General features: G+C 43.8%; 1 protein-coding gene across 1 annotated transcript; it reads left to right on the forward strand.

The window, feature by feature from the left end:
- The first annotated feature begins 1,179 nt into the window (after positions 1–1,179).
- On the forward strand, positions 1,180–3,016 carry LOC133926551 (amino acid transporter AVT1I-like). Its single transcript, XM_062372540.1, has 3 exons — positions 1,180–1,307; positions 1,442–2,049; positions 2,341–3,016. Exons 1-3 carry the CDS (start codon positions 1,232–1,234, stop codon positions 2,854–2,856), a joined length of 1,200 nt encoding a protein of 399 aa, XP_062228524.1. The 5' UTR covers positions 1,180–1,231; the 3' UTR covers positions 2,857–3,016.
- The last annotated feature ends 17,570 nt before the right edge of the window (positions 3,017–20,586 follow it).

Consider the following 20,586-nt stretch of genomic DNA (forward strand, 5'->3'; position numbering starts at 1 on the left):
CCTCTGCCCGCGCCGCCCGACCCAAGGCGCCTGCCGTCCTACCTTGCCCTCACTCAAATGTAGGCGGCTCGGCGGGGTGTCTGGTGCAGGTCGGCGATGTGCGAGCGGCTGTAGTGGCCATGGCGCCCGGTGCGGTGACCGGCCAGCGATAGAAAAGGGAAAAAGGGCACTGCTCGAGCATCTGTGGGGTACAAGGGTGCTCACCGAGCTTCTGGTTGAGGCGGAGGGGGTTTGAGGAGTCCCAGCGACAATGAGGTGCTTTGGCGGAAAGGGCGCGACGGCGGTGGCGGTTCTCTGGCGATGGATTCCTGCGATTGAGTGAGGGGAAAGGTTTTAGGGGTGAGGGAGATGGTGTAGGCACGAGGGATTGGCCAGCGGAGCACCGAGGAGGGGTTGGTGGTGGACACCAGAGCTCGGGAAGAAGAGCAGCGTGGCAGCTCATAAGGGAGATGGAGCTCAGGCTACGCGGGTAGAGGTTGGGCAGCTGGCGGCAAAGCTCAGGCGGCAAGCGGTGCGGGAGAGAGAGAGAGAGAGAGAGAGAGAGAGAGAGAGAGAGAGAATGACAAGTGGAGCCATATTCGTGTACAAATCAAAATACATAGCCGTATTGGGGCCAAAATATTTTAAAATGGTGACAATGGCATTTTTTAAAGTACAGGAAAGTTGCGGTAGCGTTTTTTGAAGTTTCAAAATACGAGTGCATTCTTCTTAATTGTCCAAGTTGCAGTGGCATAAATCTAATTAACTCTATATAATTTTTTTCCAATGAAAAGGGAAACACGCTGCACAAAACAAATGATCAAAAAAATTTGGTCTTATGTACATCCTAGTTATTTATGCAGTCTGGAATTATGAAGAATGCAGGAACTGCATGCAACTTCATTTGCTTTGCTTTCTTATGGCTGCTGCATACATTTTGCATGGGCGTCTTCCCCTTTCCTTGCCTCTGGGATACGTATCGTTAGGTCCTCAGGCTATGGTACCAATCTGTTTGACAGAAAAATGCATTGCATGAATATACTTTTCTGATCTGTGCTACTCCACCCAGTGCTTTCTTTTGCTTTCTTTTCGTCCCTTTTTCGGGAATGGACATCCACTCATCGTCACACGGCACTGCCACGATGATTATATGAAGTGGCTCTGCATGCCCTAACCTCATGCATACAAACCCTTCTCTTTAAAACCCGGGGCTAATGTGCATCGTCTAGTCCAAGGCCACCAGGAGTTTCCGATGGACAACAATAGTCCTCCAAAGTCTGGGACAGGCTTCTTCAAAACGTGTTTCAATGGAGTTAATGCTCTATCAGGTTTCTAGTTTCTTCCATTATGCCTCTGTCTTGCTCAAGCATGATGCGAAGTGATGCTATAGCAGTTTACTTATGGTTGCTGATGTTTCCTCCTTGATCTAGCTAACTCTCTCTTTGTTTTACTTTGCATCTAGGGGTTGGAATATTATCCATTCCATATGCATTGTCTCAAGGAGGATGGCTGAGCTTACTTATTTTCTTAACCATAGCAATAATCTGTTTCTATACTGGGATTCTCCTACAGAGATGTATAGACTCTAGCTCACTTGTTAAGACCTATCCTGATATAGGTGAGCTAGCTTTTGGCCGGAAAGGAAAAATCATCGTAGCAATATTCATGTACCTGGAGCTGTACCTAGTTGCTATCGATTTCTTGATATTAGAAGGTGACAACTTGGAGAAATTATTTCCAAATGCCAACTTCCATGTTGCCGGACTCAAGATTGGAAGCAAGCAAGGGTTTGTGTTGATTTTCAGCCTGCTTGTTTTACCAACGACATGGCTTCGGAGCTTGAACATGCTTGCATACGTCGGTCTCGGTGGAGTCCTGGCTTCTGTCATTCTAATTGCCTCTGTTCTGGGGGTTGGAGCACTTGATGGTGTTGGCTTTCATGAGAAAGGTGTGCTTGTCAACTGGTCTGGTATTCCAACTGCTATGAGCTTGTATGCATTCTGTTTCAGTGGCCATGCTGTTTTCCCCATGATATACACCAGCATGAGATACAGAAAAACGTTCCATACAGTAAGTAAATCATAAGTCCTTTCACTTGTATATTGTTTTCATTTGAGTGCGAATCTAGATAAACATTACTGTTATGAAGTACTGGAGCTATTTGTTGAAAACTACTAATCATCTCAGTCTGTCCGACAATTAAGTAACATGAAAATGGAACCTTTAGCCTGATGTAGAGAAGACATGTTGCGCACGCAGATATAACTCCAATTCTGGCAATCTGCCAATTTTGTCTTACGTTCCAGTTACATAAAGCTGCTATACTAACAACATCGTTATGTGTATATTTTCCATATTCAGGTGTTGCTCATCTGCTTCATTATCTGCACTCTTGGCTACGGGCTGATGGGTGTCATTGGATACTTGATGTATGGTGAATCGTTAAGGTCCCAGGTGACGCTCAATCTTCCATCAAAGAATATTGGCTCCAACATCGCAATCTACACGACGCTGGTCAATCCGTTCACCAAGTTTGCGCTACTGATCACTCCGATCGCAGAGGCTATCGAGTATAGGCTTCATGTTGGAAAGCACAGAACCGTCAGCGTCTTGGTCAGGACGGCCTTGGTCGTCAGCACAACCATTGTAGCACTTGCTCTGCCGTTCTTCGCCTGCGTCGTCGCACTTACTGGCTCGTTCCTCAGCAGCACGGTCACGATGTTGCTGCCTTGTATTTGCTACCTGAAGATCAGCTCAAGGACTTCCAGGAAGCTGGGGTTGGAGCTGATAGTTTGCCTGGGTATTATCATGACCGGGCTGGGGATTATTGTGGTAGGCACATACAGTTCACTGAAACAGATTGTTCATAGCTTTTGAATCCTTAACACTCTAGCAGCTGTATGGACGAATCATATGTGTAGCCTACCCGAGAAAGATCACCTCTGTAGCCTGTAATTTCTTTTCTAAGGTACTATATGAAGTTAGTTTTGTATGAAATTTATAAATGAACCATGCATAGCCAAGAAGGATCTTGTGATGTGGAGTTAACCGTATAGTTTGTTAAGAGACAGCTTGTACCTGTGATGTTATACATCAATATTGTTCAGACATGAATATAGATAAACATCAAAGTCTTCAACTGTCGGCTCCAAATCAACCTGTGATCGATAACTATGAGCTCTTGACACCTCATTTCCCAAGCCCATCACAGAAAAGGACAGGGATGAAAACGGTCGGAAACGATCGGAAAAAGCCTTCACCATTTCCACTTTCATATTTTTTTCTCAGAAGCGAAATCGAAAACGATAATGACGGAAACGAATCCGGCGTCGATATTACAGGAACATCGATAACGATATTGTCGGAACGAAAACAAGTTGGTAACGATCGGGAATCGAAATTATAGAACGATAAATATGACTTAATGCTAGTCACATTTCTTTCCACTTTAAATAATCCTGCCGCTTTTTCTCTTTTATTTTGCCTGCTTTCTTCAAACGAACACACACAGTGACAGATGTCATCGTCATCGAGCAATCACGTTACAAAATCACAGCTTTGCGATATATTCTTCCTCTCATTTTTCATTGAGGCCTTGTTTGGGAGGACAGATCCAAGTAAACAAGGCGCAAAACTTTCAGCAATTCAACTACTAACTTCTACTGCAGCTAGCAGGGGTAAAAAACTCAAAACGGCCATTTTAACCCCAGCGAACAGACAAGCATGCACACATGAAAGTAAAGGAGTTAACAGAAAGAAAAATGACACAATACTTCAGACTTGACACAGATAGACCATAGTTCAGACTTGACACACATGACAGTAAAGTTTAGACTTAGTTCAAACTTGACAACCACTACTAGGCACCACACCAGCAATCCAACAAGGCATATTACAGATAGACCATAGTTCAGACTTGGCATAGGAGCCAACAAATTGACACAATACTTCAGACTTGACACAGTTCAGACTTCATGACTTTCACTGCCTTAGCCGGCCTACAGCTGAACCTCAGGGCCATCATCACCACATGCCACGTCTTCATCCTACAGTTTTGTAAATAATTCAGAATTGATAATAGCAGAACATACATGATTGGTACTGGTAGTTTAAGTGCAAAGAAAAAGAAAAAAGGCTCATGCATATACAGAATATGATGTCCTAACCTCAACCTCAAGCAATAGATTATTCTCATTGACCTGGAGAACCTCCAAATCATCAACAATTGAAGATACATTCCTAGAATCTGAAAAATCAGACGGCAGCCACATTAGTAAATTAGTAATAAGGTCATGACTTATACATTTAAAACCAAAACGAACTTTAGACTTTCACCTTTTCTTGCTCCTATCCAATCTTTGGTGCAGATCAATGCTTCTACTATCTCAGGATCAAGGCGACTGCGAAATGGATCAATGACACGGCCACTAGCACTAAAATCAGATTCTGAAGCAACCGTTGACACTTGCATGGCTAACACATCATGAGCAAGTCTTGAGAGGATAGGATATTCATGTGTATTGGCCCTCCACCATGATAGAATATCAAATGTATGCTCATTGGCTTTAGCAACCTTTAATAGTGGATCAGCCAAGTATCTCTCCAAGTCATTGGATTCATCATCATATTCATGGTCAGTTGTTTCAAATAGGAAGTTATCAAATTCATGATCTACGCTATCCATGAACCGATCTGCATGTGTTGAAGGAGCTTTACTCTTTGACGTTGAAGGAGGAGAAGAAGAAGCATAACATTTATACATCTTCTTTAACAGAGTGTTAAATTTCTCAAGTTCAACTTTATAGGAGTCATGATATAGCTTCATCAAGTAAAATTCTACAACTTTCCTCTTGAACCTAGGATCAAGAACATTTGCCACAGCTAGTGCCATGTTTGACTTCTTCCAATACTTGTCAAACTTAACCATCATAGGTAATGCCATAGCTCTAATAGTGGGGTCATCCTTATGGCACATATCAGCAAGCACAATTTTAATGCCATAAAAACCTCTAAAGAACAAGTTTGCTGTTGGATATAAAGTGCTAGAAAATATCACTGTAAGATCAAAGAACCCTTTCAATAATGGAATCAGAGACTCTGCCTTGTCCCATTCTACAAGAGTAGGAGCAATGTTCTCATACCTTCGGTACTCATAGGACTTGAGCCTCTCAAATGCAGGCCTATAATACAAGCCATCTCTCAACATCAAGTAGGTTGAATTCCATCTTGTACAAACATCAAGTGACAGACTCATCTTTGTGTCCAATCCACACTCAGTAGCACACTTCATGAATTCTTCCCACTGCAATGGAGAGCCCTTTACAGCAAGTACAAATGCTCTTATGATGTTAGTTTCAGATGCAACAACACGGATACCATCTCTAGCAACCAAATTAAGGATGTGGTTTGCACATCTCACATGAAAAAATAGACCATCACAGATTAAAGGACTATGCTTCTTGAGTTCTAAAATAACATCCTTAACACATACATCATTTGCAGCTGCATTGTCCAAAGTCAAAGAAAGCATTTTCTTCTCTACAAACCATTTCAAGATACAAGAACTGACGCTATGATACAAGTTCTCACCAGTATGCCGTCCCTTGACATGGAAAAAATTGACAATCCTCTTTTGAATTTTCCAATCATTATCAATCCAATGCAAAGTGAAACACATATAGCCCTTGTTCTGGTTGGATGTCCACATATCCATTGCTGCACTAAAGCGGGTTGGAGTGGTTTTAAAATATGCATACATATTTTCTTTTTCTTCCAAATAAATGTCCATTGCATGTTTCCTAACGGTGACACGGGATTTGAGAGGAAAGTTAGGACACAAGGATTTGACCCACTCAATAAAATACTCATGCTCAACTATATTAAAGGGATACTCATGCATGATTATTGCAGTGTATAACTTCTTTAGGCTAACATCTTGATCATACTTGTAAGGTTCAAGAACAGTTATACCTTTCTCATGATCAATATCTACATTGAGTTGTTGCTGGCCTTTGACAATACTGTGATAATTGTTCAGATGAGTCCAAATCCCAGTCATTCCAAACCTGCTCTCAGCTCTAAGTTTGCTAGTCTTGTTATTACACCCTTTGAAGTTGCAATGTGCCCACACCTGCTTAACCAACTTGCCATTCTCCTCCACTTCAATTGTCTTCTTGGTGAAGTACATCCAAACATCTGATCTCAATTTCTTTTGCTTCTTTTGTGGAGGCTGGCCACCTTTTTCCACATCAATGATAACTGCATCATTAGCATTTGTACCATATCCCTGTGTGCCACTTCCACCGGTGGTAAATGGAACTCCTTGAGCTTAAGGTCCTGCTACTACTACTTCTAACCCCCCTTGAATTGAAGTTGATGTTGCTGCTGCTGCGGCTGCTGCTTCCACAGGTGTTGCAGATGATGCAGACCAACCAATACCATCTACTGCATCTTCACTTGCATCAGCCGCAGCCATCACTTTGTTCCTCTGAGTGCCTATCAAACAAAAAGAATCGTTTAGAAAACTGTCTATCAAACATTTGTTCTAGTCTGTAATTCACACATCTAGATCTGGGGACTAGAGATTGCATCAAGGCTAGAACCTAACAACTTAACAAGTAATGAAGTAACAAGCTTTGAAGCTTACCTGCACTGCTTGTGACTGGTGAGTTCCGAGAGGTCGTGGGGACATCACGAGGGGTGGGTGGCTCCATTAGAAGGCGCTTCCGGGATTGCGTTTCTCCAGTCGGCTGCATCATCGGCTCATTGCGTTGAGGGCGGCCGTTAGTAGCCGAGGCCGACGCCGTGGCGTCATGGACGGGACGGAGGATGGGTGGCGGCGGCATCGTGGATTAGGGAATACAGGCGCCTAGAAAAGGGGATCCGCCATCCACGCCACGGCCGGAGAGATGCGACGTTGGCGGCCTTAGGTTTGGAGAGAGGCGGCTGTGAGTTTATGACAAGCAGAGCAAAGAGCCTGGAGCCCTGGACTGAGGAGACTCAGGAGAGGACTAGTCGCCAAGGCTGAGGCGGTGAGGCTAGACTCCAGAGCGGCTGGCGGGCTACGAAAATGAAAATGCGGAGTGCAGTGCAGTGGCGGGCCGCAAAAATGTGGAGTGCAGTGCTGTTTTGGGCTGCGAAAATGCGGATTGCGGAGTGCAGTGCTATGGCATTGGCCTATGGCCTATGGCGGAGTGCTGTGAAAAATGGTAATTACCGGGTATAAACTACGGTAATTACCGGTCTAATATGGGAAAAGCCAAAACGATCGAAAGAGCCCAAAATCATTTCCGCTTCCATTTCCGGGACAAAATACCGTTTTCATTTCCGTTTCTTTGGAATACCATTTCCGTAGGCTACGGTCGGAACTCTTCGAAAATGAGACCTGGAAAACCGATAATTCTCATTTCCATTTCATCCCTAGAAAAGGATACTAAGGGTTAACTTAGGGCCTCGTTTGCATTGGCGGGCCGAATCCACGTGATGGGACGTGTTCCTAGTCCCCAAAGTGGATTGGATTGGGAATTGGCCCTTCTAAACGAGGTCTAATTGTGTATGTTTAGATATGTGCATTGCAACAAGAATACTTATTTGATGTGGTAATATCAAATATAAACTCAAGTTATGGAGATGTGGATGCGCTATGAGAGCGTTGCTGAACGAATACGTTAGTAGTTATGCCATAGTTTTATTTCAGATGAGTAAAAAAGATGATATTATTCACTAATTTTACTCCTAATTTATTTATTTATTTTTATTAGTAAAACGGGTCTTATACCCCTAGCCGGTAACAAGATACCGAGGCTAAAGGGCGAGGGTGGATGGTAAAAATGAATAAATTATTCAAACTTTATGATTTTTTATTAGATGAGAGGAGATTAGAAAAAAAGATAATATGAGAACCAACTCGTGTTTTATATCGTAGAGAATAGGGTCATATCCGATCCTCACTGGATAGGCAAAATCCCTTCTCATTGGGAACTAATCATCTCGTACCCGAACAAGTTAAGAGTGTGAACCTTACATTATTTCCTACGTTCCAACAAGCAACTAATTCACACAAACTAAAGGATAACACTATGAACTTATTCGGGTACGAGAGCATTACAAGTTGGCCATACATGTTTCACAGGTAGGACTCTCTCGGAGGGCAAGTTGGGCACATCTCCAAAGTAAGTGAAGAAAGTAATTCGTGGGAGAAAAAAGGTGGTTACTATTTGTTGCTTCGCAAGTACGCAACGGTGCCATTTACATAGCAGTTGCTTTTTTCAGAAACGGAAAATAGACGTGTGTGAAAGCAGCGTGGAATAAGCGGGATAATCACGTACGTGATAGTCATTGCATTGCAGCCACCGGTATACATATAGAGTATAGAAAGGATTGGTTAGGATACATGCCAAAAGATAGCTAAGCTATAGAAGGAAATAATCATCTAAATTGATGCCGCGCTGATCTCCTGGCCGATGGCGTGCTGATTTCCAGAGCCTTGCGCGTGTACGCACGTGTGCATAGTCCTGTTTGGCCACATGCACATATAGCCTAGCTAACACTCCCCCGCAGTCGGAAGGTGAACGTTCGGACTAGACTGAAATTTAGTGAATACAGTCGTCGGTAAGCCTGCAAGGCCATCAGAACTTGTAGCGCACACACCTCACCAAGGGCAGCGCTCGAAAAATGCAGGTCGATCTCCACATGCTTGGTACGTTAATGTTGCACTGGGTTGGTGGAAAGATAGACTGCACTGATGTTGTCGCAATAGACAAGGGTGGCCTACTGAAGTGGGCTATGTAGCTTCAAAAGTAACTAGCGCAACCAACAAACCTCAACAATACATTTAGCCACGGTACTGTATTCTGCCTCTGCATTGGACCGAGAAACTGTATATTGCTATTTCGAGGACCAAGAGACAAGATTGTCACCGAGGAAAACACCATAGCCCGAGGTGGACTTGCGAGTGTTGGGGCAACTTGCCCAATCAACATTAGTGTAAACAACTAGCTTGGTCAGGGAGGTGTGATGGAGGAATAGGCTATGATCGAGTGTGCCCTGAAGATACCAGAGTATGCGCTTTAACAATGAAAAATATGGCTCACTAGGATCATGCATATAAGGACACACTTGCTGCACATCATAAGCAATATCTGGATGAGTGAAGATCATGTATTTAAGAGCACCAGCCAAATTGTGATAGTGTGTCGAATCATCAACCGGAGGACCCTCACCAGAAACCTTGGAGTGAGTATCAATAGGTGTGCGGCAGGGCTTGCAAGCAAACATACCAGCATGCTCTAAAATATCCAAAATATATTGGTGTTTAGAGAGAAAGAGAGCACCATCTCATCGGCTGACCATCATGCCCAGAAAATGATGAAGCTGACCAAGATCCTTCATAGCAAATTCTCGCTGAAGGGCAGAGATCATGCTATGAAGGAGATCCTCAGAGGAAGCAGTCAAAATTATGTCATCAACATAAAGCAACAAGTAGACTGTGTCTACACCATGATGAAACACAAAGAGAGAAGTGTCGGACTTGGCCTCCACAAAAAACCGAGAGACAAGAGATGGGAGGTGAAGCGATTGTACCATGCCCGAGGAGCTTTTTTCAAACCATAAAGGAACTTGTTGAGGTGTAAAATGTAGTCCGGCTGAGTAGGATCAACAAAGCAAAGGTTGAATGCAATAGTCTATCTAAGAGAGCATGCCATGCAAGAAGGCATTCTTCACATCCAGCTGATAAATGAGTCAATCCTGAGAAAGTGCCAATGTGAGAATTGTATGGATAGTAGCAGGTTTCACCACAAGACTACAGGTCTCATAAAAACCAATGTCAGGCTGCTGTGTAAAACGTTGAATAACCCAATGAGCCTTGTGCCGGTCAAGAGAACCATTCGGAAGAAACCTATAATAAAAAACCCATTTGTCGATCATAATATTAACTCCCGATGTATGGGGAACAAGATCCCAAGTGTTCTTTGCTTGAAGAGCTTCAAATTCTTCTGTCATGGCATGTCGCCAATTCGGATCGGTCAAACCACTTCTATAGGTGGTAGGCATGGGTGATACCACTATAGTTGTAGCCTTGAGATTGAGGCCCTATATTGGAAGGTGAAATCCAAACTTGCCTCGTGTGACCATAAGGTGGTTATTGATCGCCGTCTGGATGGAGATTGTCGTGGGCGATCGGGTGACGTCACCGGCTCTACTGGCAAAATGTGTAAGACTAGAAAGGGAAGCAGGGCCGGCTTGTGTGTGGTTGGGATTGGTGCTAAGCAGCGGAGAGTGAGCTAGTAGCCCAAACAGCACATAGCTCAAGGGTGAGCCAGAGGAGGTTGCCGGAGTGAGCGTCCTAGTGCCCAGCGTGAGCAAGGGAGGGGCCAATGGCCCAACATGCATGGTGAAAAGTTGGCTGGCTGAGCCCTGAAGTGGTCCACTGAGAGGAGATGCCAGGAGCCCAACGGGTATCTGCGACCTAGTCCTATACCTGCAAGAACTCAAGTACCGATGGGAGAGGTGCAGTTCCATTATTGGATAAAAATTTGATAGTATCATTAGACGGAGGCACAGAGTGGGCGTCGACAAAGGGAAAGGAAGATTCATCGAAAGAGACATGGAAGGAGATGATGATTTTGTTGGAGGAAAAGTCAAGACACAATAACCTTATGGTCAGACGGATAACCAAGGAAGACGAACAAGGTTTAACGGGGTGAGATTTGTTTGGAGCTGTGGAGGACAAATTAGGGTAGCATTTGCACCCAAAGACCCAAAGGAGCAAATAAGAGGGAGCTATCCCATAGAGAGCCAGAAAAGGAGTAGAGAAATTTAGAGTTTTGGTGAGATGTCAATTGAAAAGATAGGTGGCAACGTGGAGTAAGGCTATCCTGGAATATGAGAGAGCACATAATATTGTTGGTGATACGAATTATACGCTTAGATTTACCATTTTGTTGAGAGATATACGAACATGACATGCAGAGTGCAATGCCATGGGTGAGGAATAAATAGTGAGGAGTTATCAAACTCGCGCTCATTGTCACACTGAACACTTTTAATGGAGGCACCAAATTGAGTGTGAGCATAGGAGATAAAGTGAGAGAGGTGGATAAAGGTGCCAGACTTGAGGCTCATGGGAAAAGTCCAGAGAAAATGCAATAAATCATCAAGAATAATAAGAAAATATTTGTAACCGGACACATTGGCAATGGGAGAGGTACAAAGATCATAATGTATTAAATCAAAATTATGACTACGCTGAGAAGAAGATGTGCTGAATGGTGAGCGTACATGGCGGCCAAGCTGACATGCATGACACAAATGGTTAGATGGAACCTTATTACATGGAAGATAAATAGAACTAATGAGCTTGGAAAAAGCTTCATGGCCAATGTGACTGAGGTGTCGGTGACATAGTGTGGGGGAGGAAGCAGTGACATAAGCATGAGGATGAGCGCCAAGCTGATGGAAAGGGCAAAGGTCACTAGAACTATTGCACCTAGCAATCATGCTCTTGAGACGAAGATCCTTCACAGAAATACTATATGGATCAAACTCGACAGAACAATTATTATCACTTGTAAAATAACGTATAGAAATAAGATTTTTAATGATCCGAGGAGTAACAAGAATGTTACGTAGCAAGAGAGGACCATGGGCTCTAGGGAATGATAGGGAGCCAATGGAAGTAACAAGCAAGATTGACCCATGACCAACAATAATATTAGATGGAGTAGAATGAGAGGAAGGGTGAAAGGTGGAAAGAATATCGGCACCAAAGTCATAAATGAGGAAGCACCAGAATCCATGTACCAATCAGTGGATGAAGGTGGTGGCGTTGGGTTCAGTGGTCACAGGTTGCGATCCGGGAGTCAACTCGACCGTGTCGAGGCTCCTCTTGTCGCAGTGCAGGGTCGTTTTGGCGTTACCAACAATGGTGATGACCCCTGTTGGCCTAGGGATTTTGATCGCTTGGTATGCATAGTGGGAAATGGCCATGAACTGGGCCATCGCTGCTCGTTCAAGGATCATATTATACATGGTCCCGAAGTCGGCCACAACGAATAGGACCCTTTCGGTTCTAAAGTTGTCCCACGAGCCGAAGGTAACGGACAACTCGATTTTCCCTAGAGGCTTAGCCGAGGAGCCCGAGGTGATCCCAAATAAGGGTGGAGATAGCCTCAATGAGGTCCTCAAAATCTGTAGGGCGTCTAGCACGTCAGCGAAGAGGAGGTTGATCGAGCTCCCCCTGTCGACGACTAATCACCGCAGTCATATGTTCTGCATCATGGGTTCGACCACGATGGGGTAGCGACTAGGGTGTCTAACGCACGTGGGGTGGTTAGCCTGGCTGAAAGTGAGTGGGACCTTCGACCACTTCAGGCGTGGGTTCAGGTCCGATACGGTCGCCCACACCTCCCGGACCACCAACTTGTATTCCCTGTTAGAGGAATATGTCGCGGTGCCTTCGAAGATGTGGTGGACCATATAATCGGCCTGCTGGTATCCCAGTGCTGACTAGTCAAGGGCGACCCCATTCTCATCGTCCTTGTCGTGCTTGTACTTGCGCGCCCTGAGCTCCTGGTCGATGATGCCTCGAACGATCTTGCACTCGGTCAGGTCGTGGGTGTCTGTACGGTGGATCGGGCAGTAGCCCCGACCCTTTTTCCCATCCTTCTGAAGCATCGGTATTCTAGGCTGGTTTGCTTATGTGCCAACACCTCGGGAGGTTTGGCCTTGTGCTTGCTCTCCTTGTCCTTCCGGCCAACCCCTTTGGAAGAGGTGGGCTGGTCGGAAGCAGGTTATGGCCTGGCATCGATCTGCCGCTCTCGGGCCTCGACGGCCTGCATGCAGTTGTCCGTGACCTCGAAGAGCTCAGTTGTGTTTTGGATTACCCAGGTGGCCAGATTCTCGACTATTTTCTGGTCTTTGACCCCCTGCATGAACGGTATGATCACAGATTCTCCTGTGATCCTTCAAATTGGTTATTCTAGCGTTCAATGAAACGTCGTATGAAGTCTCACGGTGACTCTCCTTGTCACTGCTGGACCTAATATCGGTCATCCTCGACCCTTGGTCAGACGTAGGACCCCTATAAGTTAACAACGAATTGGTCGCACAGGTCTTCTCAGGAGTGAACTAACCCGTGGGGGAGGTTCATCAGCTAGGACTGGACGGAACTGGTCAAGACGGTAGGGAAGTAGGTTGCCATGAGCTTCCCATGGCCTCCCGTAGCCTGCACCATGGTGGTGTAGATTTGTAGGAACTCCTCCGGGTTGGTCGAGCCATCATACTTCTTGGCTAGGACAGGCTGAAACTTGTCCGGCCAACGCACCTCCTGTAATCGCGCGGATAGGGCATTGCACCCTGTCCCGTAACGGGGAGCCAATTGTTGTTGGGCAACGGCACGAGCCCAGGGGGAGAGACGATGGCCTCGGGGTCCCAGCAATGGGGAGGAACCGTCTGATGCCTCCCTACAGGGGGAAGGCATGCGATAGGTCTGCTTGCCCCCTTCCTGCTCCTGCTTAGCCTGGTCCTCCTGCTCTTTAGTGACCACCTAGCTCTGAATCACGTCACGGAGGTCACGTTGGCACAGAGAGTCACACAGGTTGGAAGGTTGGTTGTCCCGACATGGCGATGGTCAACGAGTACCCCCTGTGGTTGAGGGAGCACAGGACTTATTCCACCATGGGCCCTGCTATGACCCTTGGCAATCGTGATCCTCATCGGCCTTTACGATGGGCGCGGTGCATGTTGACACGATCTGGCGTCGGTTGGTCTCGGACAGGAGGGCGAGATCACGCAGCCACTGTGCCACAGGCGAGCCCTCTGGTATAAGTACCGGTGGGTGGCTAAGGAGCACTGGCAAGGTCTGTAGGTTCTACGCCAGCATCATGGTCTCATAGTCGAGATGTTGGACGCGAAGCAGTGATAAGTCGCGAGGGGGGAGCCCCTGACGCTTGGGTGGTGTGATGGCCAAGGCAATGACGCCACCGTAGACTGCACCCTGTGTAGGGGCTCCTCGGGACAGTGCTAGGGATGCGGGGGCTATATCAAAGCACCTGCTTGTCTGGAGCTGGATTGGTTTCCCTATGGGCGTATAGTTGGAGGTTCACCACCGGCGCTTGGGATATGAGGTGATGAGCCCATGACTCCTTCGAATACGATTAATATCACCAATAATCCTCAAACCATGCAAAGTCCAATTACAAGAGCACGTGCACGACAATTAGACCACCAGGTGAACTCGTTCCTTGCTGTTCATGTTTCCTTGGATGGATTACTACTAAATTCTTTTGATGTTTTATTTCATAGGAACGTGAGAGAAGCACCACAATCTTACTCGGACGTCACTCGTCGAAGGCCAACTCTACTCGGACTCAAGGGTGAGCTCTAGTTGTGGTCGTGGTCAAAGTCGTGATCGTAGTCGTGGTCGTGGTTGAAGTCATGGTCGTGGTCGAAGTCGAGTTCCAGGACATCACGTCAGTAAAACGGGCGTAACTCTCTCATACGAAGTCCGTTTTAAGCAATCTTGGACATTCTGGAAAGCTTACGACGAGCTATTTCCAATTGATATGAGCTCGACCAAATATTCCTTATAGTTTAGTCAGAGTCAAAGAAATAAGGTGTTATGTCACCGTTTTGAACCCTGCCGGGTTTTGTAATCGTGTCGGAGTCGGAGTCCAGGTTGTGCACGCCTCTTTCCATTGTTGCACAACCCTAGGTCAACCTCTTCAGACCCTCCTATATATACACAGTAGCCATCGTAGTTTAAGCTTAGGTTTAGCTTAGATTATTCTATTTAATACAGTTTCGCCGTTTATCGGTTTGTTGAACCCCAAACTCAAGTGCTTCATTGGTAATTAGCAATATTCAGATTGCACCTACATGTTCTTGCTTGTGTTCTTGATTCGCTTGCAGGAAAAACCTTCTTGGCAAGGTCAACCACGTCTTGACACGGTTGATAACCACGGAGTAGTGGTGTAGTGGTTGTGAGGGTTCTTAATCTGTTCTGATCAGAGCCTTTGGATCATCAACGTCAAAACTACATTAATCGACTTATCATATTATCTTCAGAAGATAGAAAAAACGTGCATCAAGTGGTATCAGAGCATCGATTACCCGTTAGGTAATCTCAGTTATCCCTTTTATTTCGTCGAGTTCCTTTACCTAGAGTCCAGAAAATTACCCCACAAAAAAAGGATTTAGATCTTAGTTTCCCGTTGTCCAAACCACTTTGTGCCTTTCGCAATTTTGTTTTCAGTTTTCGCGCTGTTGAGTTTGAGTCCATTGTTGGTGTCTTGTTGCTGGTCGAGTCATCGTGTTCTAGTTTCTAGCGTCGAGTCTTTGCTAATTTAGTTGTCGAGTTACTCGACTTGCCTAGTCTGCTATAGCCGAGTTTGTGTCCCACTTGGGGTCCCGACCAGTCACTCCGATCACCCCTCGTGTCCCAACCACTCACTCGGGGTCCCGACCAGTCACTTCGACCACCCACTCGGGTCTGACCAGTCACTCCGACCAACCATTCGGGGTCCGACCAGTCACTCTAACCATCCACTCATTGCCAGTCACTCCACCCACCTTCTCGGATCTGACCACTTAGTCGGAGTCATCCACCTTCTCGAATTCAACCACCATAGCCAAAACAAAGGTAGCCAGAGTTCAGAGAGAGAATCTTTTTATTACCTTTATACCCCTACTCTTCAAAAAAACGTTTGTGACCCACATACCTTACTGGTCTTAGAAAGACAGTAGAAGAGTTTTGAGTTTGTATCACATTCGAAAAAAAGAAGCAAAGAGTGCAAAAAAAAAGAAGAGGGAGAATTCAAAAAAAAGGAATCAGTCTGCATTGCGAATTTTGTTCCATTGTGCTGGTGTCTATTATAGTTTTCGACTTGCTTGAGCGAGTTCTAGGAACGTGTTCGGGCCAGTAACCGTGACGAGTACTATAGACTTTTATTTAGCTTTGCTAATCTAATTTCAATTATTGCTATTCTTTGCTACTAAATATTGTCTGTCCAAGCTACACCTTCTCTCGATCAAAACGGTTTCTCCCCTTGCAACTACCTCACTCGCACCCGATAAGGTATCACGAACCAGCCACCGGTTGTGCCAACTGCTGTATGGTAAGAACACTTGAAAGGGTGTGATAAGACACTTGAGAGTGTGTGACTCCACCTCCACCACCTAGTAGTCGATAGGGATAATATCTTTTGTTATTTTCTATCTACTACTAACCATGGCACGTAAAACATCGGATGCGAAAGAGTGTGTTTTGAGAGAAGGACTCACAATGTTGTTGGATGATCATCGGTAAACTATTAGTGATGACATTGACAAGAAGCTTGTGGGAACCAATACCACATTGCAACGACTCAATGAAAGCATTGCAATATTCAATACACGCTTTGATCGATTGGTTAATCTGTCACCGAACAATGGTCGACTGGATCCTCATGTTGCAACTCATGAACAAGAGGAGTCCATCGCGGATGAAGAAATTTTGAGGCAAGAACGTGACGCCTTTGATGCACGACAACAGAATCGATTGAACTTCAACCATCAAGGTATGTGAGGTAATGATTTTCAGCAACATAACCCACGTGTGAATGATGATACATTTGCTAAGGTTAAATTTACTATACCATCTTTTGCGAGTGCTTATGATGTTGAAAAGTATTTAGATTAGGAGACGACGGTCGAACAGAAGTTTAATGCTCATTTGGTTCCTGAAGGGAATAGAGTTAGGCAAGCCACTAGTGAATTTAAAGATTTTGCAATCATCTGGTGGAATAGAATTTGCATCGATGGATTAGCGCCTATGACATGGAATGCTTTAAAGGTTGCTATGTGTAATAGATTTGTTCCACCCTCTTTTAAACGTGATTTGGGTAAGAAATTGTATCGCTTAAACCAAGGTGATAGATCCGTAGAAAAGTATTATCAAGAGCTACAAATTAGTATGTTGTGTTGTGATATTATTGAGGATGAAGAGACTGCAATGGCATGCTTTTATAGAGGGTTAAGGCGTAAAAAAATCAGGATATAGTTGATTACAAAGTACGATAGTGTTTCTAGATTGTTCTAACTTGCGTGTTTGGCAGAAAAAGAATTACAGGGACGATAATAGAGGCCAAATAACAATTTTGGAAGCTCGACTTCTTCAAAATCAACGTCGGGTCAAGACAAAACAGCCCCACGTTCAACTTCACGGTTTGCTGCCTCTTTCTCGAGTAGGGTGCGTTCAGTAGTACCCTCAATACCGTCACATGCTCCTGAGGTAAGTAAATCCGTAAGTGTGCAGGATCCAGCCAAGAACTCTTCTTTGATTGCCTCTACAGGGATTGTATGCCACCGATGCAAGGGAATGGGCCACGTCATGAAGAATTGCCCAAGTTAGCGAGCATACATTGCAACATGGGACGATGGATATGTAAGTGCTAGTGATGTTGAGGATAAATATGCTCTTGCAGCTAACCCTGCAGGTAAAGAGGACAAACACGAGACGGATATTGACCATGAGGAAGAATTGAGTGCAGCTGCAACAGAGAATTATTGGACACTCATTGTGTAGCGAGTGTTAAGTACTCAAATGGAGCAAGCGGAACAGTTACAACGCCATAATCTATTTCAAATGTTCCTCATAGTCAAGGACTTCCGTGTTCGAGTCATTATTGATGGAGCAAGCTACAACAATTTAGTAAGTTTAGATTTGATCAAGAAACTTTCCTTGCCGACAAGAACACATCCTCATCCATACCACATTCAGTGGTTCAACAATAGTGGTAAGGTGAAGGTAATGCAACAGCTAGGATGCATTTTTCTATTGGTTCATACCATGATTGTGCTGATTTCGATGTAGTCCTATGCAAGCATGCTCTCTTTTGCTAGAACGACCATGGGTGTTTGATACTGATGCAACACATCATAGTAGAAGTAATAAGTACACTCTTATGCATAAAGGAAAGAAAATAACTTTTCTACCTTTAACCCCTGCTGAAATTGTGAAATGTGAACAAGAGATAGCTAAAAATAAGAGAAAAGAGCTTGAGAATGAATCTGAAAATCAGCAAGTAGCGGAAAAAGTTTTTCCACCCAAAAAGGAAAAAGCAACAACAACTTATAAGTCCGATGGAATTAAACTGAAAGGGTGTGTTATGTTTGCCACTAAATCTGATCTTACTGAAATTTGTGATAATGAGCTACCATACTATACTTTGATATACAAAGATACTTTAGTTTCACTTGAGGATATATATAACTCCTTGCCTCCTACTGTTGCTAACCTTTTGCAGGAGTTTGTGGATGTATTTTCAGCTGAGATACCCTGGTGATTACCACCTATTCGAGGGAATGAGCATCAAATTGATTTGATTCTGAGAGCAACTTTGCCAAACCGTGCCGCATATAGGACCAATCCAGAAAAGACTAAGAAAATTCAACGACAAGTCCAAGACCTTTTGGACCGCGGGTATGTACGAGAAAGTCTTAGCCCTTGTGTTGTTCCCGTTCTTTTTGTTCCTAAGAAAGATGGTAGTTGGCGTATGTGTGTTAATTGTAGAGCCATCAATAATATTACTATCAGATATCGTCACCCTATCCCTAAGTTAGATGACATGCTTAATGAATTGAGTGTTTCTATAATTTTCACTAAAATTGACTTGCGAAGCGGATACCACCAGATTAGAAAGAAACTTGGAGATGAATGGAAGGTTGCATTTAAAAATGTTTGTATGAATGGTTAGCAATGCCTTTTGGGTTAACTAATGCACCTAGTACTTTCATGCGATTGATGAACGAAGTTTTACATGCTTTTATTGGAAATTTGTGGTGGTTTACTTTGATGATATCTTGATTTACAGCAAGTCACAAGAACAACACTTTGATTATTTACGTGCTGTTTTTAATGCTTTGAGAGATGCACGTTTGTTCGGTAACCTCGAAAAGTGCACCTTTTGCACGAATATAGTTTCTTTTCTTGGCTATGTTGTTACTCTACAGGGAATAGAGGAGGATGAAGCAAAAATCGAAGTCATAAACAGCTGGCCGACCCCTGAGACTGTTACTCAAGTAAGAAGTTTTCATGATCTTGCGGGTTATCGACGATTTTTGCAGGATTTCAGCACCATTGCTGCTCCATTAAACGAGTTGAAAAATAAAGGAGTGATTTTTAAATGGGGACCTGCACAAGAAAAAGCATTCAGGTTGTTGAAAGAGAAACTTACCCATGCTCCATTGCTCCAACTCCCTGATTTTGATAAGACCTTTAAACTAGAATGTGATACTAGTGGGATTGGAATTGGATGTGTGCTAATTCAAGAAGGTAAACCTATTGCTTATTTCAGTGAGAAATTAAGTGGGCCAAGTCTGAATTATTCCATTTATGATAAATAATTGTATGCTTTAGTTCGTGTTCTTGAAACTTGGTAACACTATCTATAGCCCAAAGAATTTGTTATATATTCTGATCATGAATCACTGAAATATATTAGAAGTCAAGCTAAATTGAATCAATGACATGGCAAATAGATAGAATTTATTGAGTCATTTTCATATGTCATAAAACATAAGAAAGAAAAAGATAATGTGATTGCTGATGCTCTTTGTAGGCGTTATACCATGTTATCTCAACTTGATCATAAGATTTTTGGTTTAGAGACCATTAAGAACTTATATGCTGCTAATTTAGACTTTAAAAAAGTGCTTGAACATTGTACAGAAGAGAAAGCATGGAATAAATATGTGCTGAATGACGGATTTCTCTATCGTGCTAACAAGCTATGCATTCCAGCTAGCTCCGTTCGTCTTTTGTTGTTGAAGAAGGCACATGGAGCAGGATTGATGGCACATTTTGGAGAAAAGAAGACTGAAGATGTGCTGACCGCTCATTTCTTTTGGCCAAAGATGAGACATGACATCGAGCGCTACATGTCACGTTGCACCACTTGTAATAAAGCTAAGTCTCGCTTAAATTCACATGGCCTTTATATGCCTCTTCCTGTTCCTAGTGTACCTTGGGAGGATATTTTCATGGATTTTTTTTTAGGATTGCCTAAGACAATGAGGGGGAGGGATAGCATATTTGTAGTTGTGGATCGATTCTCTAAAATGGCACATTTTATACCTTATCACAAGAGCGATGATGCTACAAACATAGCTGATTTATTTTTCAGGGAAATCGTTCGACTATATGGAGTGCCTAATACTATCATCTCGGATCGTGAAACAAAGTTTTTGAGTTACTTTTGGAGATCACTTTGGAATAAATTAGGAACAAAACTATTGTTTTCTACTACATATCATCCCCAAACTGATGATCAAGCAGTGGTTGTCAACCGCACATTATCGGCTATGTTGCGGGCAGTTAAAGAAGAATTTGAGGATGTGGGAAGAGTGTTTACACATATTGAATTTGCTTACAATAGGTCGATACACTCCACCACCAAGGTAAGTCCGTTCCAGATAGTGTATATATTTAATCCCCGTGTTCCTATTGATTTACTATCTTTGCCTACTTTTGAAAGACTTAATTTAGATGCTAAGAAACGTGCTGAGTTTATTCTTAAGTTGCATGACACAACTAAAAACAATATAGAGACCATAACTGAAAAGTATAAG

Source organism: Phragmites australis, chromosome 8 (genome assembly GCF_958298935.1).
Source record: "Phragmites australis chromosome 8, lpPhrAust1.1, whole genome shotgun sequence".
NCBI lineage: Eukaryota > Viridiplantae > Streptophyta > Magnoliopsida > Poales > Poaceae > Phragmites > Phragmites australis.

What these genes read in the sequence shown, in the direction of transcription:
- LOC133926551 (XM_062372540.1), top strand. Translation starts at nt 1,232, where the DNA reads ATGGACAACAATAGTCCTCCAAAGTCTGGGACAGGCTTCTTCAAAACG. An exon ending in TGGAGTTAATGCTCTATCAG is followed by an intron (nt 1,308 to 1,441) that starts GTTTCTAGTTTC and finishes CTTTGCATCTAG; the next exon opens with GGGTTGGAATATTATCCATT. An exon ending in ACAGAAAAACGTTCCATACA is followed by an intron (nt 2,050 to 2,340) that starts GTAAGTAAATCA and finishes TTCCATATTCAG; the next exon opens with GTGTTGCTCATCTGCTTCAT.